This window comes from Eulemur rufifrons, chromosome 9 (assembly GCF_041146395.1).
Source record: "Eulemur rufifrons isolate Redbay chromosome 9, OSU_ERuf_1, whole genome shotgun sequence".
Lineage (NCBI taxonomy): Eukaryota > Metazoa > Chordata > Mammalia > Primates > Lemuridae > Eulemur > Eulemur rufifrons.
Window position 1 is genome coordinate 11,717,486 of NC_090991.1, and position 24,563 is coordinate 11,742,048.

General features: G+C 39.4%; 2 protein-coding genes across 4 annotated transcripts; one reads left to right on the forward strand and one right to left on the reverse strand.

The window, feature by feature from the left end:
* Window positions 1-1,867: 1,867 nt before the first annotated feature.
* Window positions 1,868-16,492, reverse strand: DERL2 (derlin 2). Of its 2 annotated transcripts, none has more exons than XM_069483425.1 (7): window positions 16,377-16,492; window positions 15,457-15,519; window positions 13,395-13,468; window positions 12,265-12,358; window positions 11,300-11,495; window positions 10,951-11,041; window positions 1,868-5,108 (listed from the first exon to the last, which is right to left on the reverse strand). In XM_069483425.1, exons 1-7 carry the CDS (start codon window positions 16,467-16,469, stop codon window positions 5,003-5,005), a joined length of 717 nt encoding a protein of 238 aa, XP_069339526.1. In that variant the 5' UTR covers window positions 16,470-16,492; the 3' UTR covers window positions 1,868-5,002. The 2 variants fall into 2 exon arrangements, with proteins under 2 accessions (XP_069339526.1, XP_069339525.1); XM_069483424.1 differs by having other exon boundaries at window positions 15,457-15,522.
* A 381-nt stretch (window positions 16,493-16,873) lies between these two features.
* Window positions 16,874-21,505, forward strand: MIS12 (MIS12 kinetochore complex component). 2 transcript variants are annotated; one of them, XM_069483426.1, is made up of 2 exons: window positions 16,874-16,969; window positions 20,104-21,505. In XM_069483426.1, exon 2 carries the CDS (start codon window positions 20,144-20,146, stop codon window positions 20,762-20,764), a length of 621 nt encoding a protein of 206 aa, XP_069339527.1. In that variant the 5' UTR covers window positions 16,874-16,969; window positions 20,104-20,143; the 3' UTR covers window positions 20,765-21,505. The 2 variants fall into 2 exon arrangements, with proteins under 2 accessions (XP_069339527.1, XP_069339528.1); XM_069483427.1 differs by lacking the exon at window positions 16,874-16,969 and adding an exon at window positions 17,178-17,268.
* The last annotated feature ends 3,058 nt before the right edge of the window (window positions 21,506-24,563 follow it).

The following is a 24,563-nucleotide window of genomic DNA, read 5'->3' on the forward strand; positions in this document are numbered from 1 at the left end:
ACAGGAGTTTATACCGAGAGGGGTGGTCAAATACACATATTCAGCAAGCTATAAGAGTCATGAATATTTATGAAGGGAAATCATACACATGTAATTGTGCTTTCTCTCTTTCATTCCTTCATGGCTGGAAACTCAGTTTTAAGGTGTTTTGGGGTCCCCTTGTCCAACAGGGAGTCAGTTAGTAGAGGCTTTAGGATTTTATTTTTAGTTTACAGCTCTTCAGCTCCATCACACACACTCCAACCAATGAGAAGATTCAGAATTCCAACAGGTAAAATAGGATATAATTTGTTTCTTGTTTCCCTCCTAAATGAAAAGCTCTTAGATGATTACTAATTAGCTACAGAAGGACTGGCAAGCAGCTGTTTGTTCTGCATACAGGAAATGTGATTTCCAGAGAACACATTATAAGCTTAAACCCCTGATAGACATCTTAAATTCATTTCTATGAAATTCACCCTCTGTGTGAACCTGTTAAAAATCCTCCTTCCCCTTTCCTCCAGGTCAGAGGTAACTTTCCTCTAGTTGCTGACAGTGTAGTGACAAGAGGGGTTACTGAAAATGTGCATGTTGAACCAATAGCAGATACGTGTTTAAGAATAAATTGACAAATTTTTGCTTCCTACCTCCCTAAATACTAACTTAGAAAGGCAACCCAAAACTACAAGGTTATTTAGTTATGTTAACTCTCAAATTATGGACCTTGAGTAAGTAAAAAACAGATCCCACCCCTTTTTCCCAGTTTGCTTTCCAGAATAACCTAATGTGGGAGTCATATATTCCAAATGATTACAAAATTTACATAAAAATTTTATAAATGGGTGAAATCATCTGATAGAGCACATGCCCTGTCTCTAGATACAGCCAATAATCACTTTTGGGCAAAGACTATCATGCAGGCCTGCTATTGCCAGGTCTTCCAGTTTTTTCAAGAAAAGCCAAAAATGAAGATTGTCATGTGAAATCTGTCAATTTTATTAATCAATGTTGGCTCAGCTGGGCATGGTGGCTCATGCCTGTAATCCCACCACTTTGGGAGGCTGAGGCAGGATATCATTTGAGGTCAGGCATTCGAGATCAGCCTAGGTGACATAGCAAGACCCCATCTGTACAAAAAATAAAAAAATTAGCCAGGCATGGTGGTGCATGCCTGTCGTCCCAGGTACTTGGGAGGCGGAGGTGGGAGGATCACTTGAGCCCAGGAGTTCAAGGCTGCAGTGAACTATGATCGTACCACTGCTCCAGCCTGGGTAACACAGCAAGACTCTATCTCTAAAAATTAAAAAAAAATATTGGCTCAATGGAAAAAAATGGTACAGGCAAAACAAAGCACATAGGTAGGTAATCTATCTGTAGGTAACTCATCCATAATCTCTGGCCTAATGACCCAACTGTTCTGTAGCCTCAAGGCTAAGAGAACCAAAGAGTTGAAAAATTAAATCTTATATAAGCATCAAGCCAGGTTGCCCACATTTCTCCCATTAGCAGTCTGAAATCTGCTGTGCCTCTAAAATTAAAGTCTCTTGTGGTTCAGTATGCAGAGGCTGAAAAGCTAATAACTATTCAAAGAATATCCTGGCTCTTCTTCTAAAAGGTGAAGCATCAGACACATTTCATTCTTGTCTGGGATGGTCTGTGGACTTAACTATCCAGTCTGACCATGACCATTCCAGCTGGTGGTTACCTTGGCTTCTCTAACCACCAAACCACGGCCTTTGATCATGTTGTTTTGGTCCATCCCACTTCCAGAGACTAACATAAGCTTTAGCAACTAGGCACAAGCTTGCATGCATACACATTAATCCCTTTATAATTAAAAATACCAGATAATAATTTGCTGATCAATAAACAAAGTATTTATTCAGCACCCATGTGCCAAGCACTGTGCCAGGCACTGTGGTGGATACAAAAATTAAGACATAGTCCCTGCCCTTAAGGAGCTTACATTCTCATGAGGGAGACAAGACTAATATACATGTACCAGCTAGGAACAGTACAAGACAATATGTAATTTGGTGTAAGAGTATGTCATACAGACTTGAAGCTTTATAGGGATTCAAAGAAGACGGACAATGAAATAGACCTTAAAGTCAAGATTTCTTGAGGAGTCAGGAACAAACAGGCCTTGAAGGACTGAAGAGACTTAAACTGAGGTTCCCGTTAGGTTATTAATAGAAGTGGGAGTAAGGTTCAGAAAAACAAAAAGTGTGCATTTGATATGGGAGCTTACCAAGAAGTCCCTGTGGATTTCTGAGCAGAGAAGTGACTTGATCATATGAGGTTCAATAGCTTTAATGCAAACTCACAAAATGTGTAAGTACCTTAGGGACACCCTGCAGAACACAGAAAATAATGGCAGGATCATAACAATACAAGTGGAACTCATCTGTCAAAGGAAAACATAGCCATAACATAAAAAACACTGGCAGGATAGATGATAACAATTCTAGAAAGCCCATTACCCAACATGGCAATAGCTCCACTATTTCCTAATTTTCAGAGGCCCCAGGGACAGAGTGAGGGTTTCATTACCAAGCTCCAGGACTGGGTGCCCTGCTTTGAGAGACTACACAAGAGGTATGAAAGATATTAGGATGTACAGGAGTGACACATAAAAAGAACAAGTGGAAGAGAAACAAATAGAAATCCACAGTGAAAAAAAACACACCAAAAGGTACATAAAATGTGTCTCCTAGGGAGATGAAATTTGCATGTGCATTTAATTTTAAATGAATGTATTTCCATAACAAAAAAACCTATGCCTTAATCAGGTGTGCTTTTCAGTATCATTGGTAGAATCCAGGGATCCCTCAAGTTATGTGCAGGTAAGGTTAGTTGGTTACAAAATTTCATATATCAAATCTTGCTTTAAATTGACTTGTATTACGAAAAGAAAGTATGTTCTTGAATAATTAAGATTGAGAGGTAAATTGGGGAAGGACTTTTCCTTATGTCCAGGCAAGCATAGGTATCCTGTTAAGCAACACAAGGATAGGGATGGTGGTAGTGGGACTGGCCAAACTGGTAAGAGGTGATTGAAATTATCACTGTCAGGACACAGTGTAGTGACACAGCATGGCACCCTGACACTAGGAATTTACATGCCATAAAATCAGATAAACCAAAATCCCGTAACTGACTGCCTTTAGGCTACACATTCAAAATGTTTTCTGTTCTACCCAATCATTAATATGTACAGATATTCCCTACTAAAATGAACAGTCAGTTCATAGATTTTAGGATTAAAATTTTACCACAAAAATTCCATTAATTGGATAACTCAACGTTAACTCAGGAATCCTCAGCACCAGATTGTATGGGGAAAAAAGTTAACTTGGGGAGAACAAATAAAACTAGAGAAACTCATTCTAGCCCAGAAACAGTTTAAAAAAAATAAAAGGTTCTAATGAAAAGTCACTGATAAAGCTTTCTTGAAGAAAACAAGATATGATAAAACTTAAGAATCCCATAAGGATTATATACTCTAAGACTGGCATTTAAATTTTAAAAAGATTTCTTAAACTGTTTAGGAAAAAAAGCAATCCCATTGACCCAAGTTCCATAAAATCACAACATACATATTCAAATAGCAACATGTAAAATACTTAAATTCCATCTCTATGTAATTCCATTTAAAGACAGTAAAATACATTTCAGCTCAAAAACAATCTGAAAGTTCCCATTTAGGATGTTTATCACGTTTAAGCTTATGTTGATCTTTCTGAGGAAAATCTCAACACTCTAGAAAGCTACTCCTTAACCAAGGTTGAACTGCTACTGACAATCCAGTTTTGAGAAGGGGTCCTGTGCCTGCACACAGTTTATGAATGGTAATTGAAATCACCTGTGTCCTAGAGGTGCCCTTTTCACTTTTCTGGAGTCTCTGAGTTACCTAAGCACTGTGAACACAAACCTGAGAACCAAGATAGACTGCATATTTCGGGCAATATTTATGGAACCACAGGCAGGAAGTACCTATTTCTGTGGACCCTAATTTCTACCCGATTGGAAAGGTAATCCAAGTACCTGGCTCTGAAGAGGTTCTTCGCTTTTCATGAAGCAAATGACAAATGTTAACCAGCCAAAGATCCATGAGGAACATATGCCCAACTGATACCTGTTCATCTGGCACCAAATCAACATTATAACTTGTTTCCAGGTCAAATGAAAATCTTCCTGTAGTTTTCCAAAAATGTGGTCATTACCAGTCTTTCCCTGGATATTTCTTAATGGAGAAATGTAAGCAAAGTAGATAAGATGCCACATGAGCTTTTTGTTTACAGCTGATTTTCCTATTACCAAATTCCTGCTGCTGCAAGAACCACCCGCCCCCTCGCCACCCCAACTTGAAGTTCTACAAAACCCAGATGGAGAACAATCTGGATGACAGAAGTAAATTGTCTTCCTATTGAAGCTCGCATTTTGAATTAGTAAAATGTATATAGCTATAGTGTAACAGCCACATATTTCCAATCTTGAAATGAAATTCAGTCGAAAGCTGTGAAGACACAGGAAGGGCAGGCATGTAAACTGATGAGCTTGAGACCTATGCAGGAGAGCTAGAATACATTATAATTCAAAAGATCACACACAAAAGCTTTAATACAGTGAGAGAGAGATGGAATTCAGTTTTATTTTGTCCTCTCTGAAACTTCCATTTACACCATGGCCTCGTCTATCAAAAAAGAAGAAGAAAAAGCCCTGCCTTATACCATCGTATTCAAGTATTCATGTACTTGTTAAAGGTGGCAGGATATTTGTTTCTCCAGTTTTTTGGCTCCAAGAGATTACACTTTCAGTACCAGTGTAGTGAGGAACCACTGGCGAACTGCTGGAAATGTCTTCTGGATTAGTCAGTGTACCATTTCATAAAGTGCTTCTGGAGTTAAAAATCTGTCAAGCCATCAAAAGTGTCCACACTTTTGCAAAAAAGGATAAAAGAATCCCAGTGGGTATTTCACGGAGTCCTTCCCAGTGGGATCCCATTATTGGCACTGCTGCTTTAACCTCCGAGGCGCTGGCCCTCACCCCAGTCAAAGCCTCCTGGCCGCTCTTCAGGTAGTGGATTGTAATTTGGATCCTCATCTGGTGTATCAAAAATAGCTTTCCTAAAAGACAGGTGACAGATATAATTTAGTCCCAGAGTCATCTTAGGACCTAAGTACTGCAAGGTCAGTGCAACTCCCACAGGGTCTCCACCAATGGATAAACATTACATTTCTCTGCCAATTAAGCAGTTATCATGTCTTAAAAGTAGCCATAATTAATCAACATTTACATTAGCTTTTACCTCCTTTACTAATTTTTACTACAAAAGTAATCCATGTTAATTGTAGAGCAAAAAGGAAATATAGGTGAGCAAAATATCCTAAATCCCCAGAGATAACTACTCTTGATGTTTTAATTATTCTTTTGGAACTTTAGCATATGTAATTTTACAAAAGTTAGATCACAATACTTGTGTTTTGTAACCTGACTTTCACTTAATTTATCATGAATGTTTCCCCATAACCAAGGTATCAGCCAAGTGTCCATCAACAGATGAATGCATAAACAAAATACGGTATACATATATAATGGACTATTATTCACCTTAAAAAGGGAGGAAATTCAGACATATGCTACAACATGGATTAGCCTTGAGGACATATGCTAAATGAAATAAGCCTGTAACAAAAGGACATAAACTATATGATTCCACTTATATGAGGTACGTAGAGTAGTCAAGTTCATAGTGACAAAATAGAATGGTGATTGCCAAGGGCTAGGGGTCAGGACAATGGGGAGTCGTTTAATGAGAACAGACTTTCAGTTTTGCAAGAAGAAAAGGGTTGTATGGATGGTGGTGATGGTAGTATAACAATATGAACGTACTTAATGCCACTGAATTGCATATTTAAAAATGGTTAAGAGGGCAAATTTATGTGAAGTGTTATTTCACCCCAATTAAAATTTTAAAAATTTAACAAGCTTTCCCAAGAAAAATTACCACAGAGCATAGGAAGGGGTAGTAAATATCCAAAACACTTTTTAAATACTATTATATAGTAATTCAAAATCTCATTAAGGAAACAAACCATTAAAACAGCATCCTCTATCTGCTCTTATATTTCTAACTGTAATTGCCTACAGTTGATAAAATTAGAAATGTATCTGAAACTTTTAATCTATACTGGAGTCAGAAAAAATATTTCAAAACGAGCTTTTAAAATTCTTGAAAATTAACAATAAAAACAAACACACTAATAGAAAAGCGAGGAAGGGCTGAACAGGTAATTCAAAAAGGTAATCCTAGTGGTCAGGAAACACGAAACTGCTTGCTCTCGCAATAAAGGAAATTATATCAAAAACCGAGATACCTTCTACTTGCCAAACATTTGATGGGGCAGAACAAAGTAGGTGTCCATGTGGGGGAGGAGAGCCTTAGTAGCCCAGAGCAGGATGGGGGTAGGGGGTGTAGCCTGGCACAGGCAGTCAAGAGCCCAATCGGGTCATGAACATAGGAAGGTGGCCTAATGAGGATGGCAGCCTGAGCATGACAAGGGCACTGTATAAGATGGCAGCCTAGCCTGGGGCATCTGAGGGTGAGAGAGAACAAGGCATCCACGTGGGGGAAGCGGGTGATGCCAGACTGGTTACACATGGGAGCTAATTAAGTGAGTACCTATAATAATGATAACTGGAATCAGGTTTTTTACTGTCAGTGGAAAGGACAGATGGAAAAAGGGTGGTATATTCACACAATGGAATACTACTCAGCAATAAAAAGTAACAAATTCTGATATATGTAACAACATAGATAAATTTCAAAAACATGAAGGAAAGATGCCTTATACAAAAGAGTTTGATTATACTATATGATTCCACTTATAAATCTGCAGAACATGCAAAATTCATCTATGGTGGAACAAAATCAAAATAGCAATTGTTTCTTGGGGGACAGGGGTAATGATTGACAGGGAAGGGACATTAGGGTACTTTTTGGTTGATGGTAATTTTGTCTTGATAGTTACACAGGTTTGTGGATTTGTAAAAACTCATTATTTGACACACCTATGATTTGTGTATTTTGTTGCATATAAATAAATATTAAACTCTAGTTAATGATATATGCATGAAGTACACAGGAAATTAAGTATACATATAATGGTACATAAATTTTGATGGAGGGATAGGTGTGCAAAAAGTAAGAATAGTAAAATATAATTATAGAATTTATGTAGTAAGTAAATGAAATTTGCTGTACAATTTTTTTCTGGTTTTCTATAAGTATGGAAATTTTCATAATAAAACACTGAAGGAAAAATACATAAAGCAAAAAAACTTGAATAAACCAGGTGGGGCTGTACTGGAATTGGGAGTATCAGTATAAATCCATGTTTTAAAAAATATTTGGACAAATGAAGTTCCACTAAAAAAATACAGAGATCTAAAAATATAGATGTATATATACTATTATTCGTACATATAATTCTATTGTTCTGTTCAGTGAAAGGATCAGGAAATGGCGCTACTCCAATGGCAATGAATACATTTAGCACCCAGATCTTGGCTTCTAAATACCATTCTCCACTAAAAAGGAATCAGTCTCCTTGAAGAAATAGATGATTCTAGAACTGAATCAAGGAGAGGACAAGATGAGGCTGGTTTATCTTAATGGGCCAGAAAACAATAAATTGCTAGAAACAAAAAACGATGGGGACATGTTGAAAAGGACTTAGAAGACAGTTTGAGGGGTTTCCCATTGGCTAAATCTGAGACAATATGAACATCAAAATAAATAATGATAATAAGGGATTATGATCCATGAGTAAAATATGAAACCACGAATCCACAAAAATATAAATAAATGAACTGAATTTTGTTTTTGAGACAACGTCTCACTCTGTCACCCAGGCCAGAGTGCAGTGGCATCATCACAGTTCATTGCAACTTCAAACTCCTGGGCTCAAGTGATCCTCTTACCTCAGCCTCTTGAGTAGCTGGGACTACAGAAGCATACCACCGACCAGCTAATTTTTCTATTTGTTTTTGTAGAGATGGGGTCTCACCCTTGCTCAGGCTGGTCTCAAATTTCTGGTCTCAAGAAATTCTCCTGCCTTGGGCTCTCAAAGTGCTAGGATTTCAGGCATGAGCCCACCACCCTAGCCCCGAATTGAAATTTGAAAAAGAAAAGGATATTTACATAGCCTCAAAGCACCTTTCCACAAAACACTTAATTACAAAAGAAAAAAAGGGTAATTTTATAGTGGAGAAGCTTGGCAGACACCTTAAGTAATCAAAGTCATTACCGCTACTTTGACAAATATAACGAATTGAAATACTGTGCTGGCCGGCGCGGTGGCTCACGCCTGTAATCCTAGCACTCTGTATGGGAGGCCGAGGCGGGTGAATCGTTTGAGCTCAGGAGTTCGAGACCAGCCTGAGCAAGAGCAAGACCCCGTCTCTACTAAAAATAGAAAGAAATTAGCCAAACAACTAAAATATATACAAAAAAAAAAATTAGCCAGGCATGGTGGCACATGCCTGTAGTCCCAGCTACTCGGGAGGCTGAAACAGGAGGATCACCTGAGCCCAGGAGTTTGAGGTTGCTGTGAACTAGGCTGACGCCATGGCACTCTAGCCCAGGCAACAGAGTGAGACTCTGTCTCAAAAAAAAAAAAAAAAAAAAAAAAAGAAGTACTGTGCTACGAGGCTGCAATTAGAAGAATGCAGTGTCACTTGTCTGCTGAACCTAAATATGAGGGAACATTAGACAAACTCATATTAAGAGACATTCTGAAAAATGGGCCCATGATCCTCAAAAATATCAATGTCATGAAAGTTAAGACTGAGCAGGTGTTCCAAACTGAAGGAGACTAAAGAAACATGACAACAAAATACAACACCTGAATCTGAACTGGATTCTTTTGCTATAAAGAATATTATCAAAGACAACTACCAAAACTAGAATTGGGGCTGAGTACTAATGTTTACTTCCTGATTTTGACTCTGTAGAAGAATATCCTTGTTGATAGAAAATATACATTAAGAGGGGTCAGGGGTCATTAGATTCACAATTTACTTTCTAATACCTAAGGGGAAAAAGTCCTTTGTACTGTATTTGTAGTTTCCTATAAATCCAAAATAGTTTCAAATTTTAAAAAAAATCATAAAAAACAATGAGACACTATCTTATAGCTATCAAACTAGGAAAGGGTAAATAAAATACCTCCCTTGTTTGATGAGGGCATGGAGAGATGACACTTACACATTGCTAGTAGAAATGTAAACTTGAACATTACCAAACACCTGTTTTGTAGGTGTTTTGGTAATAAACAAAATAGCAATTTCACTTCTAGGAATTTATCCTTTCAAAATAATTATGGGCCGGGCGTGGTGGCTCACGCCTGTAATCCTAGCACTCTGGGAGGCCGAGGCGGGTGGATCGCTCAAGGTCAGGAGTTCGAGACCAGCCTGAGCAAGAGCGAGACCCCGTCTCTACTAAAAATAGAAAAAAATTATATGGACAACTAAAAATATATATATAGAAAAATTAGCCGGGCATAGTGGCGCATGCCTGTACTCCCAGCTACTCGGGAGGCTGAGGCAGGAGGATCGCTTGAGCCCAGGAGTTTGAGGTTGCTGTGAGCTAGGCTGACGCCACGGCACTCACTCTAGCCTGGGCAACAAAGTGAGACTCTGTCTCAAAAAAAAAAAATAAAAAAAATAATTATGGATATGTGCAGTGATTTAGCTACAAGGTTTTTCACCTCTCCAGTTATAGAAGGGAAAAGCAAGAACTAATGTCAAGTCCACCAATAAGGGACAACTGACATAGTAAAATTATGCTATATTCATACCATAAAATATCATGTAGCTGTTACAATTTTATAAGACACATATGATGGAAAATGATTATGAAGTTTAAAAAGGTTATGAGATAGCTATTTTTTTTTATTTATTTATTTATTTATTTATTTATTTTTTTAGAGACAGGGTCTCACTATGTTGCCCAGGCTGGAGTGCAGTGCTATCCATAGGCACAATCATAGTGCATTACAGCCTCAAAGTCCCGGCCTCAAGCAATCATTCTGCCTTAGCCTCCTATAGCTTGGACTACAGGCCCGGTACACACCACCACACTCAGCTAATTTTTTAAATTTTTTGTAGAGATGGGGTCTCGCTATGTTGCCAATGCTGGTCTGGAACTCCTGGCCTCAAGTGACCCTCCGTTTTGACTTTCCAAAGTACTGGGATTATAGGCATGAGCCACCGCGCTGGCCAGGCTCAGTATTTTTGAAAAGTAAACAAACAGTAAAAGATTGAAGAATACATATCAAAAAGTTAACAATGGTAACAACTGCTATATTTAAATGGTGGGATTATGGATAATTTTACTTTTTTCTTTTTGTTTAACTATTCTACAACATACATTTTATAACAAAAACATTTTATTCCTCAAGTGTCCTTTAAATAAGAAAGGACTTATTTAAAATCATATGACTGGTCAGTGGAACAGCTACACCTGGTTTCCAGTCCAAAGCTATTTCTACTCTACTTCACTGCTTATCTCAACCACCTCTTTGGCAGGCCATAAATTCCACGGTTAGAAATTTTCATCAGTTTTGCCCATTTTGCCACCCAACCTCTCCAAACTTGGACAACAGTTTTTATAATACCAGCAGGCCTCTTCTGGGACAGGAAGTTCTAGCAGTCATCTGGGATGATTTACCAAGTCACTCCCATGACATCCTGAGCCTGTTAACCTCACTCTTGCCACAACTCCAGCACTGTCTGCTCCTATCCAATCCCAGTGCTCCTCAACTGCAGCCAGATTGCTCAATCTGCAAATATTTACTGATCTGAACTGTGCATACGAGGAGCTGTGGGAGCCCCAAGAAAACACAGATCATGGACCCTGTTCTGGTTTGTCTGCAAGGAACACATGACCTGGTGTTAAATACTCACAAAATAGATGGTGTTTTCAGAATTCTTATTCCACCAGGCTGATTAGGAAACACATCTTCCAAGAAAAAATATATGTGTCCAACTGCAATCCCTAGAGTCACCCAGAAAGAAAGGATGAAGGAGAGGATTAAGATTTCTATTGCAGGTGAACCTACCAACATAAATTACTTATATTTAGGATAAATGTCAGTATAATTATTAGATATTAGTGAATATTTAGTCTTTGAGTGTTACTAAAATACAATCCTATAATAGGTACATATGAAGGCCAGACAGAATAAACGTGAAAAACAGTGACAAAATAAATTTATAGGTAAAATAATAGGAAAAGTAGTGATAAGGCTCTTACCCAAGAGGTCCACAATGATTGAGTTCCCCAACAATAAGGAAAACCCCATGAGCACCCAGGGCAGAAAGGGGGCCTGGAAGTTGAGAAGGCCGAAGAAGTTCATGCGGACATATGGGTTCCTTCGGCTCCACACGTAGACGAGCATTATCGTAAAGGCCTGGCCCAAGAAAACCAAGCTCACAAACAAACCGAAAAGCTAGCAGATGACATTAAGGAAAATATCAACATTAAAAGCATAATAGGGAAAACTTAGCAATAGAACTAAAGATTGTGTTCTAACAAAAGTTTGAATTGGAAAAGTCAGTAAGTTACATCTTTAGAATAGACAGAAAAAAACCTAAAAAATAATTACCTAGAGCAATCAGGCAAAAACTTACTGAGGCTAAATTATCTGGATTACAGTTACTTCTAACTCATATTCTGCTTTAGTGAAGTTCTTGCCTCTTTGGAAAATGTTTTTCTTTAATTCCATGGTCAATAATTACATTAAAGCTCATTCACCATTAGCACCTTTACAGAGGTGAATAAAGCCAGCTGGAACAAGACTATCTCTCTGACAGTATTACCTCCTAGTCTGCTGTATAGATCAAAATTATTTTTTAAAAATAATTTATTAGTCTTGATAGTGACCAAATAAATGTCTTACTAACTTAGTTTAAAAGTGAAATACACTCATTAATAATGATATAACTGAGATGCTTAATAGTAACCCACCTGGGTTAAAAGTTCCTCTGACCTGCTCAGTGTAGAAAAGCATCCTGTCCAACCTCTAGGCTTGAAAAGCTGTCACAGAAAGTGTGCTGTAAAATAAATGGTAGTGCCCTGAAGCTAAAATCTGGAGGTCTACTTTTTATCTGTTTGTTCAGAATATCTAGTGAGTCATGGGAGACAGAGGAAAAGCTTTAGGAAGAGACAGGGTGTCCTTTTAACATTTTACTGTATTTGTTCTATTTATTGAAGGATACAGTCATTAAGAATCCACCAAAAAGGAACATAAATACAAAGTCTGCTGTCCGACCTCGGAAAGAGCCTTCTTCTAGCATTCGACAGTAACGATATCTTAAGTTCCAAGTTAAGAAAATGTTAAGCACACAAATATGAACAAAGTAAAATCTAATGTTATCACTTTAAGCCCACTTGGACTCCACATTATTAAGAAGTCAAGCCTTCCTTTCTAGAGAATGTTTGAGTGGTAATGTGATTACTCTACTTTTACCAGGCATTTTAGGCAAGGTCAAAATCAGTACCATATGTTACAGACTGTCCCTTGCTGGGGAATGAATCCTGATGCTGCATAAAAATGCTTCTAAACACCTACTAAACCTTTTCAAATTTATATTGTCTTTTCCACGCTCAGCCAAAGCTTAATATGTACCATCTTTGTTTCTCCATGACCTAACTTTAATACCCCTGTCAATAAAGATGGATTAAAAAAAACTTTAGTAGAAACTTACCAGAATGATATATTATATAGGAGACACAGGAATCCTGTCATGACTACAAGGCCCTCTGTCCACTGCAGATGAGCTGAACTATAACTCTCCTCTTAATCCAGAGGGTGGGGGTGGAGGAGTACTCTGCTCAGTTGGCCAGAGCATGGCTCTTCCTCTCTTTCAACAAACCAGAATACAGCAAGCCTGGCAGACATAGCACTGTCTTTTCAGCCAGTAGAACCAGCATCAAGATCCAAGGAGATCTCAAGTTCTTCATCTCATGAACCCACTCCCAAACCCATGCCAAAAACCTATTAATTGAATTATCACTGTATTCAGGCTGTTTTACCACTTTGTACCTGCTGATGTTATTTTGGAAGGATGCCTCAATGAAATCACTTCTCCCCTCCCTTGGTCAGATTTGTAAGCAACTTAAGGGCAGAAATGATATCTTCTTACAGTTAAAACCTCCCCTCTGAACAAACAGGGTCCTACAAACACTTTCGAAACATTACTATCTAACTACTCTACGTACCACTGACCCAAAAGTTGCAGCTAACATGGTACCAAAAATAAATACCAGGATTAATAGTTTCAACTTAATATTGTACTTCTTTAATAAATCTAAAGTTTTGATGCTAACCCCACTTAATAAAGGATACAGAAAAATCATGTTAAATAAAAAATTGAATCCAACTGGCCCGAAAAATAAGAAATTGGTGATTAACCTCCATATCTGTTAAAAAAAATTTCAGAGAAAGATGGATTAAGTAAAACATATTACTAGGAAACATTTCAATATTAAGACAAAAGAGACTATGATGGTTGAAAGACCTTGGACACAGAGATATTTTGTTCTGAACCAAAACCTGGGGCACACAATCTGATACTGGATTTCTGTGCTGCTTTTAGTTGGAAGTCTGAAAGATATCATTTGGACCATGAAATTTATAAAAATAGGACAGAAAATTTGAAATTGTCATTGTTTTTTAAAAAGCCCACATCAGACAGTGAGGTAAATTATAGAAAAAGTCTGATGGAAAGACTAGTTTAATTTCCAGAAAACAGCACTTTCATATATAGAGTATCACAATATAATGAGTAGTCTTGAGATACCAGAGAAAAACTTCAGGGACATAAATATAAATTGCCAAGAAGTGGTTCTACATTAGGCAGTCAAAAATATCCAGAGGAAAGAAAATTCTCATGCAAATACTCAAGTTCTAGTCTGCACAAAGGGCCAACTCCCTACAACAGCTAATGCTCTAATAATTAGAGTCTAATCGGGAGATACAAGGACACTTATTTTCTTGTTGGAAACTCTGATACACCCTTCCCTACCTGATCCATCCACACCCACAAAAACTACTCACAATGGTAGAGTACTTAACATTTTAAAGTATTTTAACATAGTCTACTATCTCCTGTGATCAAAAAAATCCTGTGAGACAAGCAGGCTGGTACTACCTCATTTCACAGATAAGGAAACTGAAAGAATTAAATAACTTTAAAATGGCTTGCCCAAGGCCCCGTAGCTTGTAGATGGAGACTCTGATCTTTAATCTAGAACCCCTAACGCCAAATCCGGATGCACAACGTCATCAAGAGTTTAACCCCAGGCAAAGGTAAACCAAGCAAGCCAGTGGAAAGCAAGGCTTGGACAGAGCTACAGCTCCCAGCAAAGGCCATGTGACAACTGAAAGAAGACAGTGACAGGGATGACAGGACTGCTTTATGCATTAAATTCTTGAGAACTGGTAACTACTAAAGTTAAAACAATTCAGTTCTTCATAATAACCGTATCTCAGATTTTAAAGTCCTTATCCTAATGAGGAGACAAGCATGTAAATAAGTGCAAATAAGGGTGAGAGATGCTCTAAAACAAAGGAGGATGAATATGAGAAGGCTACACAAAAAGCTGCGTTTTGAAAGGCAGGCTAGAGTTCAATGGGCATAAAGTGAATGAAACACATTTGAGACAGAGGGAACAGCATGTGTAGAAGCAGAGTTAATTGGCTTTTGGGTCCCTCCCTCCACTCCAACTATAGCCTGTATAATCGTGCTGGAACAGCAAAATACATCTTTCTTTTAGCATTTTTATCACTGGAAAGGACTATTTTTCACTGGAAAGGACCATCTCTCATTGTAATCTAATAAACCAGCATGTTGTTTTAGATGTTGATCTCTTAGAGTTTTGTTAGTAAGATCTGATCCCTGGAAGCTGGATCAACTTAAAAGCACTAATGAAACTGAGTTTCTGAACTGGACCACAGTGATAACACCAAGGTGGTGGGTGCACCCAGGTGGTAAATGGACAAAATTAGGCCATCATGTGAGACTGTCTCCTCCCTACGCAGCTATCTGGTCAGTCTCCTCTTAGACTACAACATTGTACTCTAGACCAATGATACCCTAATAAAGGACCTGGACACATCAAAACCACGCAACGAACTTTAAAAATACAGCACAGATTCTTCATTTCTACCCCTGTGGATTCTGATTTGGTACATGAAGAGGAGCTTGAGAATCTCTTAAAAGTTCCCTAAGTGATTCTGAAGCCCAACCAGGCTGCAGAATCACTGCTTTACACCCTAACAATAAGACTTATAATCAAAGGTCCCCATTGAATTCTTTCTTGGAACAGTATATGGCAAGATTTGCTACTAAACCAGTAAGAAAAATAAGAAATGGAAGCATTAACCATGACTGTGATGGACCACTTACTTGAAAGTGTTTAAAGATTAATTCAGGATTGAAGTACAACTGAAAAGGTGTGATCAATTCCAACTGCTGAAATAGAAAAAGAGCTTCTTAAAGCAAATCAATCAAGAAACAAAATTTCAACATTTACAACAAAGGATTATTAGTAGGTCTAGCAATTCCCAACTCTCAGTCACTTACGTCTGATTTCCTTTAAGCCTTTTTAGGCCACTGGAAGAGGCTGGTAAAGAATTCTCAAGAATTGGTACAATTCGTTGTACCCTCAATATCTAACACAAAATAAGTTTGTTTTATGTTGCAATAGTTGAGGCCGACATGAAGGCATGGGAGACAAACAGGTGGTATTTTAGACACAGGACAAATAAGAACAGCTGCTACGAAATCTGCCCATTACATGGACACCACCTAAAACAGCCTTGTGAAACAACACAACTCACTTGAAATATCAGAGAATTGAGACCCTGCTACTCTTAGGACTGGGTGCCCCTAGCCAGCCCCTTATTATTTACATTCCCTCTTTATCTTAAGCCGTTTCCCTTTCGACAATTTCCAGCTTGCTTTCCTCAATACTTAAGTTTCTTCACTAAACGGACCTTCCTCCTACTAGTTACCACAGTAAAACCTGGCATTGTCAGAGGTCTCGGACACGTTTCTCAGGTGGGCGGCTCCCGCAGCCCAGACCCGCTATAGGTCCGGCCTTCATTTCTTAGAAACTGACCTGACTCCTCAGAAAGCAGCACTCCCTTTTCTGGTCACTGGATAAGCATTCTCTGCGCTACCTTGACCCCCAGAGTAAGCCTGTACGCATCCACCCACCCCTGGGACCAGCCCCTCTGGGCCTCCCGGAGGCCCACACCCCAATTTCCTGAAGACCCACTCATATCCAGCCTAGATAATGAGAAGGTGGCTCTGCAGCTGCTCACCACAGCGGCGGTGGTGAGGACGCAGGCGGTGGTGTAGGCGCGGCTGACCGGTGGGATCTGCAGATACTCCAGCCGGAGGCTCTGGTACGCCATCTTCCCCACCGCCACCTGCCCCCCCTTCCCCTTCCGCCAGTAGGCCCAGGCAGTGGGGCGGGCCCGAAGAGCCTCCCCTTTTAGCCTAACCCGCTGCTGTCCAGTCAGCGTCGCGCAATCGACCAGCCACCAATCGCCAGAGCCCTAAGAAAGTCACACGCGCCAATCACGAGTTGCGTCGCCGCCTCAGCCTTGGGTCTCCACCCAGCAGCGTCGCGGGAGAAGAAAGTACCGGTTCCTTCCGCCAATCCCCGCTGGCCACAGCTAGCTTTCCCGCCTGGCCCCTTCCCGTCACCAGTCGGGGTACCCCTTCCCGGCCCTCCAGCCAGCCAATCAGGAGCGCTATAGCATCCCGCGTTGGCTTTCGTTCGCGGAGGCACTTATCAGTCGGAATTTGGGGGAGCCAGCGGTACCGCCCATCTCTGGCAGCTAGCAGTGGTTTAAAGGAGGTGGCGTTAAGCTGGTGTGCGGTGGAATTCATCACCCTCATGGTCTCTAAGGTAAGTGCCACGGGGCTGCATTTTCTCTGAGGAGGAGCGGGAACGGTTGGGACTGGATTGGCATCATCGCGGGGGCGCCGCAGTGGCCTGTTGGGTCAGTCTCTCCGGCCTGGCCGCAGGCTCGGTCGTGCAGGTCCCAGCATGCAGCGGGGCCGCAGGGCCCGACGGGAGCCACGAGGCGGCCGGAAGCCGTTTCTGCTCTGCGGCTTCTGCGTTCTGCCTGGGGTGGTCGCAAGCTCTTAGGAAACTAAACTCGTCGACGTGCCTGGGCACCTGCGCGTTAAATCTGCAAATACTCAGTAGGCCGTACTCATCCTGCCCTCAGAAACTTATTAATCTAGCAGAGAAGACGAGGCTGTAGAACTTGATCAGTCGGTGCGCGAAAAGAGGTCCTGAGGGGAACTGAAAGGAGAGAATTTAGCAGAGAAGTGTGTTTGAACTGGCTCTTGAAAGATACTTGGCCAGGGCATCCCTCCGTGAAGGAAAGAAAATAGCTTGCTTTGGTTGGAGCAGAGTAGCCAAATCATAGCAGGAGAAGTTAAGAACATCATACTTTATTCAGTGGGTTATAAGGAAGCTCTAAAAATTTTTGGAACAAGGGAGTGACCATCATATGTGGTGGTATATAAAGAAGGACCCAAGTAAAAGGCTGGAGAGAGTGGTTTTTAAAAAGCATATAAGTTGGTCGTTCACAGGAAAAATTTCTCCCAAATATCACATATCAGCAAACTGTTGCTAAAACAATGCTGGTTTATTGCTTATTGTAGTAAGGGAGAACATCACCTCAACAGAGCTTTGGCAGTCTCATAGGGAAGAAAGGCAAGATCAGAATTTTTTGAGGATTGGAAGTTTAAAGTGGGTCTTTCAGAGTGGAGGCTTAATTAGAATTGGGTACAGCCTATGATACAACAGTACAGGATTGATGGAAAAATGAGGCAAGGATTTCAGAGAATCTTAGGTTGCATATTGTTGATGCTTTCCACTGAAGAGTTGATCCATCTTTTAGGGAGTGTGTAATGAGCAATTAAGCCATTTGAACAGTGAAAATAGTCTCCCAGAATAGTAAAGTCATGCTAATGTAAACATTAGGTGGTGTGTGTGGGAGGGAATGTAGGGTAGTTTCACTTCTGTGTCCAACCTGCGTGGTGCTAGATGGTTTTGGTTTTCAAAGAATAACCATGTAAGACAATTTTACACCTACAAAATTGGCAAAAATTAGAATGTTGAATAGTATCAAGTGTTGGCAAAGATGTGAGAAAGAAATTCCCATATACTGCAAGTAGGAGTGTAAACCAGCCTACATGTTCAGGAGAATATTTTGGCAGTATTTACTGAAATTATGATGAGTAAACTCTAGGACCGAGTAATTACTTCCCAGTGTAAATTCCCTGAAGGTCCCTAAGAAGACATGATATAGGAGGATAGTCATTATAACGTTTTTGGTAGCAAGATACGGGAAGCAAACTAGGTGTCTGTCAAAAGGAGGATGGACACCTTAAGTGTGGGATATGCAAGTTCTAAAATTGATGGGATACCTCAGTTAGAACCAATGAAGTAAACTTGAGTATAACATGAAGTTATCACCAACATAAAGAAAAATGTAAACATACATAAACAAAACTATATTTTTAAACAATATATATCTAACAAATGTTAAAGATGAATTGAAAAGGCATACATTAAAAACGCTAGATTAGGTTACTACTAAAGAAGAGAGATGAAAGGTAGAAGAATAAAATAAGGGAGAACCTAGCATGGACCAAAAATAGAATGCTGTGAAATAGGAAAGATTATCAACTCAATTATGTACATGTAAATACTTAAAAAGAAAGACATAGTGTGGTAAGTAAGGGTCAGGTGATTAAAGCCCTCATAAGCCATGTTGAAAAGAGTTTGAACTTGATCCTGGAGGCATAGGGAAGTGTTGAGGAAATAAAAATCCTGCCAACTTAGAGAATCCTCTCCACAAGACAGAAAAGAGAGCAGCTTTATTATTGAATAAGCATATCCAGATTACAATGTGTTATAGGTAATCTGTGAATGAGGTTACAAAACCAGAAAGAAATTCTACCCTATTTATATAGCCGAGCAGTTATAATCACTCTATTTTTAGCCATTACATATATAAATTCTTAAGATTAATGGCACCTTATCTTCCCATAAGAAGATTTGACTGCACCATTTGCTGCAAATTCTTAATAAAGTCCATCCTAAATTCACCTGGTATTTGAAATAGCAGTTTGTTTTCACTAATTGTCTTTATCTGAAAGAATAATAAAATTTCTGTTGCTTCTCAGCCTCTTTTGGCTAAGATTAAATATAGGAACAATAAAACTTCTTCTATTTTTATGACAAGTATCTCAGAAAAAGATGCCTAGGATAAATTCACACAATGACAGGGAGATGTTTACCTTTAAAAGGAATGACTCCTAGACCCTTGAAAAAACATTTCAGAGTCTAAAGCTGACAAGAGGCTTGCTCATTTCTAGCTGGGATTTTTTTTCAGATGGCTAGGTTGAAAGACAAGAGAACTGAGAACATTGGTTAGGGAGTGGTCAAAGTGATAAATCATGGGACCTAAAATCAATGGGGAAAGAAATGAAATGGGAGAGAATGAGATTAAGAAAGAGAGGGTTGGAGGGCTATAAATCTTGAAGATTAAGATATAATGTGAGTATGCAAATGAGAGTTGTTGGAAGAATAGCATAGGAGATTGTCCAAAAGTAGGAGCAGTTTGGAAGAGTAATTACAATTATCAAGAGCCAGGTGGCTAAAAGATGGAGATATAGCTCATGGAAGCTCAAGAAACTGAGAGTCTCTAGGGCATTGGTTAGGTCATCTGTCTAGACTTCAAAGTTGTCTAGGATGATAAAAAAAATTCAGAAGATTGAGCTATATGCCAAAGTCTCAGAGGTGAGGGAATTGAACAATGGGGAGGGAGATAGGGAGGGTATAGAGCCTCAGAGAGGTAAGGATTTGTATCCTGTTGTGGACAGTAAGGCTGGATGTGGTATCAGTTATCAAGGAACACAGACTTATTTTTTATTTGCTCCCTTGTTTGTTTGTGATGTGATTTGTTACTTTCCTCAGATTTTTTTTATCCAAATGAAATTTTTTTCTTTTTACATTTGCAGATTTTTCACAATAGAAAATAACATAGCAAAATAAGCCAAGATGTCTGTTGATCCAATGACCTATGAGACCCAGTTCTTTGGCTTCACACCACAAACGTGCATGCTTAGGATCTACATTGCATTTCAAGACTACCTATTTGAAGTGATGCAGGCTGTTGAACAGGTTATTCTGAAGAAGCTGGAAGGCATCCCAGACTGTGAGATCAGCCCAGTCCAGATTCGCAAATGCACAGAGAAGTTTCTTAGCTTCATGAAAGGACATTTTGATAACCTTTTTGGCAAAATGGAGCAGCTGTTTTTGCAGTTGATTTTGCGTATTCCCCCAAACATCTTGCTTCCTGAAGATAAATGTAAGGAGATACATCCTTATAGCGAGGAAGAATTTCAGCATCTCCAGAAAGAAATTGACCAGTTACAGGAGAAGTATAAAGCTGAAGTATGTACTAAGCAGGCCCTTCTTGCAGAATTAGAAGAGCAAAAAATTGTTCAGGCCAAACTCAAACAGACATTGACTTTGTTTGATGAGCTTCAAAATGTTGGCAGAGATCATGGGACTAGTGATTTTAGGGAGAGTTTGGTGTCCCTGGTTCAGAACTCTAGAAAACTACAGAACATTAGAGTCAATGTGGAAAAGGAAAGCAAAAGACTGAAAATATCTTAATTTCTAAATAGTAAAAATAAAGAGCCTGTCAAAAAGAATAAGGAATTTACACCAATGACTGTTCAAGTGAACTATATATTGTATTAGATTTTCTTTGTTCACTCTTTCTTGTATTCTACATCTTCCTCTTTTTTGGTCCACTCTCCTGAAGTATCTATGTTCTACCTTGAACTAGTCAGAAGTATCTCTTTAGAGGCCTCTCATAGGTGAGAAGGGATTCTTGATTCAATAACAGCTTATTTGGGGGCATGAATGAAGAAATAAGCCACGGCCATTTGTAGAGTTGTACCTTGGTCATGAGCCCTTTGTGTGTGACGTTGATTCTTTTGGCTTATTCTTTGGATGAGACCAAATGAGAAAAGGGTTAAATGGGTGCTCCTTTATTTACCAGTCATTATAGTATTGGGACAGCCAACATAGCTCTTGCCCAGTAACTTTTCTTACATGAGGAAGTTGATAACTGGTTGAAAGAAGCAAGAGCAAAAAAGACAAGCTCAATCTTTGGTAAAGAAGAAAATTATTTTTGTTTCCAAAATAAATCCTTCCCATGACCAAGGCCCTGATAATGTTAAGCAGTTTACTATCTTGGAGTCCAGCACAAGAAGACCGTGGACACAAAAGGAGCAGATCTGATATACAAAAGGAAGCTTGGAGCATATCCAATAGTGAAATTTATATTTATTGGCTGTTGGGTATTTCTACCAATTTCTTTTCATACTTCAGTTAATTTTGGAATCTGCCTTTTAGCTAATATTTAATTATATTATTTATTCACAGTCTTAATCATCAAATATTTAGAACCCTTGGGGAAATTTTAACTGCATCTTGTGCTTAAATTCAATGGAGTCTAATATTTCTTTTTGTAATTGGTCCATGTAAAATGTTAGATCACTCACAGATAGGGAAGAAATAGTAATGGTTGCTCTTAAGGTATTGCTTGCCCTCCATATCTTCTCAGAGTACAGATTTGAAGTTTCTCCTTTATATAAAGGAAGAGTAACTTAGGGTTTAATTTTAATATTTGCATTGAAATATATGTAGATTTAGAAAGTTTATGTTTACCTGAAATATGTTTATTATTAAGAAATCAGTTTTCTAATCCTGTACATTAAATGTATGTGTTTTAATGGCTTTGGTTTTTTATTTTCTGCTATCTGTAATGTAATGGTGTGTTCTTTCCTCAGTATGACTTTTTACCCAGATGAAAACGTTCTATTCACATTTGTAGCTTATTCAAAGTCTACTGTAGGGGGTTGAATGGTGATCCCTCAAAAGATACGTCCATGTCTTAATTCCTGTAACATGTGAACGTTGCCTTATTTGGAAAAAGGGTCTTTGCAGGTGTAATTAAGTTAAGGATCTGGAGATAAGGAGCTCAGGAATTCAAGACCAGCCTGAGCAAGAGTGAGACCCCATCTCTACACAAAATGGAAAAATTAGCCAGGCATGGTGGTACGTGCTTGTAGTCCCAGCTACTTGGGATGCTGAGGCAGGAGGATTGCTTGAGCCCAGGAGTTTGAGGTTGCAGAGAGCTATGATGATGCCACTGCACTTTAGCCAGTAACAAGAGGGAGATCTGTGTAAAACAAAACAAAGCAAAAACACTAAGCCTGCCACATAGTAAGTTCTGTTATTAACAAAGTAAACTCTGTGAAGTCAAAGGTGGTGTCTGTTTTGCTGATCACTATCTGCATGCTTGGAACCTAGTAGGCAATGACACAGTTAAAAAATTAATCCATTATTCTCCCAATATTAAGTTCCACTGTCTCCCACAACTTAAACTTAACTGCTGTCCCAAGATATTCAGAAACTACCACTTACTTCACTGTCTCTATACCCACCACTGACAACGCAATATATAATAGGACAGTTGCCCAAAACAACTGGCTCTACCTTCATCCTTTGTGATCTGCTGAGAGTCAGTTTATCACATGACTGATATTTTTCACCTGCCTAGCATCCATGGCACTTCAGTTTTCCTCTGGGAAACTCTTCCTCACGCTATTTTCATGTGATTGCCTATTAAAATACCTCTTCTGTCTTTTGGCCAAAGGTGGGCACGTAACCCCAGCCAGGCCAGTAAGACTCTGTTATTTGATTCTTGAGCAACAAGGTGCAAGGACCAAAAATGGGCCCGTTTGTTTTTATGGTCAAACGCTGAAAATGCTGTCCATTAATACCGAGTGGACAGGTAAAAGCTTGATATTTTGGACAAGGGAACTTCTAATTGGAAGCCCAGAAATTGGAGGACAGTTAAAGAGCTCAATGTAAGGAAGCAGTACCTGTGAAATTAGGTGGGCAGTGGAGGGATTATATGAATACTTTATCTGAGGAAAATTGGCCGACTCAGACACATCGCAATGCTAAAGGGACACATACGTGGGAGATGTGAGAGTAGCAGAGATTTAATACTGGTTAGAAAATGCAGGCCAAACCATTGGAGCTCTATGGAACCAGAAACTTCAAAACTGAGTATCAGGTATGAAGAAAAGTAATGGGCTGACAGGAAAGAATATGGGGGTATGGGAAGAAAGTGAGTTTGGGGCTGGAGTGAGCTTAAAATTGAGAATAGCAGCAATGAGGTGAATGTTAAGGAAGGCTGGGTTACAATATTGAGGAGATGGTAATCACATTTTTGGGGAACACTGCAATGAATCCTGAAATAAGGGGATCAAATGGGGCTGGATATTTATGAGAATATCAAAGCCAATGTTAAGATTGTAGAGGCCATAGGCTCTAATAGGAGCACAGCCATGGGAACCAGATATTGGAATTAGGGGTAGAAAATGAAAGCCCACATTTGGTAGCACAAAAAGGGTCACAATATTGTGGAACAATATATCCAATGTTGAGGAGCAGGGAACTGTGATTTTGAGAATAGGGAGAGGAGCCTATTATCAGGGGATTAGCTGAGGGAAAGATATTAAGTAGTCATTGAAGGACTGTATAATGAGAGATAATAGGGAATGTGTGAATGGGAAACAATGAGATCAAATGTTTGGGGAGCACCAGGCCATATATTGGGATTCAGTGGGTAGTCAATACCAAGATAGTAGAGGATCCAGTATCCAAGATTGAAAGTTGGAAAATAGTGAGATACACATTGTGGTACCTTGGAGATGTAATTTTGGAGAATAGTGCCACTGATTGTTGGGGAGAATTATTGTAGTAAGCTGTGGCTATAAAGCATAGGCTGACATTGGGGAACAGTGGAGGTCATACTTGTGGCACTGAAATAAGGTATAGAGGGGCAAGATACCAAGGCATATAGTGATGTGGGATTATGAAGTCAGAACTCAAAAACAGCGAGGCCCCGATATTGGAAAACACTGAATTTATGAAGACCCAGGCTTGGTGAATCGGGGTGAATTTCAGAGCTTAGTCAGGCAACTCTACTGAGCCAGAAGTGTCTTGATAATGGAGGCAAGGGGGGACCAAATACTGAGGGGCCATAGGAAATGCCACACTGGGATAGTGTCAGATCTGCTGCCCGAGGATGGTGGAACCAGATACTGCTGTACGGACCTGATATGGACAAAGATGCCACTGAGGGGCCTGTATAGCTATTTAGTGGAGGGAGATGCTGTATCTTAAAGTGGAGGGGATGTAGTGAAGATCATGGGGTTACTTTTGGAGCAGACTGGACAAGTTTGGCAGAGCCCACTGCATAGGTGGAAATTAATGGGGAGATGAATATAGAGGAGACAGAAGAGGTGATTTATTCCATCACAGGTACCACAATTACAGACATTTCCAAGTAAAGTATAAGCAGTATAACAGGGCTGTGTTTTGACATTTA

Coding starts and splice junctions, on each gene's coding strand:
- DERL2 (XM_069483424.1), bottom strand. CDS start 16,469: ATGGCGTACCAGAGCCTCCGGCTGGAGTATCTGCAGATCCCACCGGTC. Junction 15,523..16,376: donor TCCTCACCACCGCCGCTGTG/GTGAGCAGCTGC, acceptor TTTCTATTTCAG/CAGTTGGAATTGATCACACC. Junction 12,359..13,394: donor TTATTTAACATGATTTTTCT/GTATCCTTTATT, acceptor TTGGAACTTAAG/ATATCGTTACTGTCGAATGC.
- MIS12 (XM_069483426.1), top strand. CDS start 20,144: ATGTCTGTTGATCCAATGACCTATGAGACCCAGTTCTTTGGCTTCACA.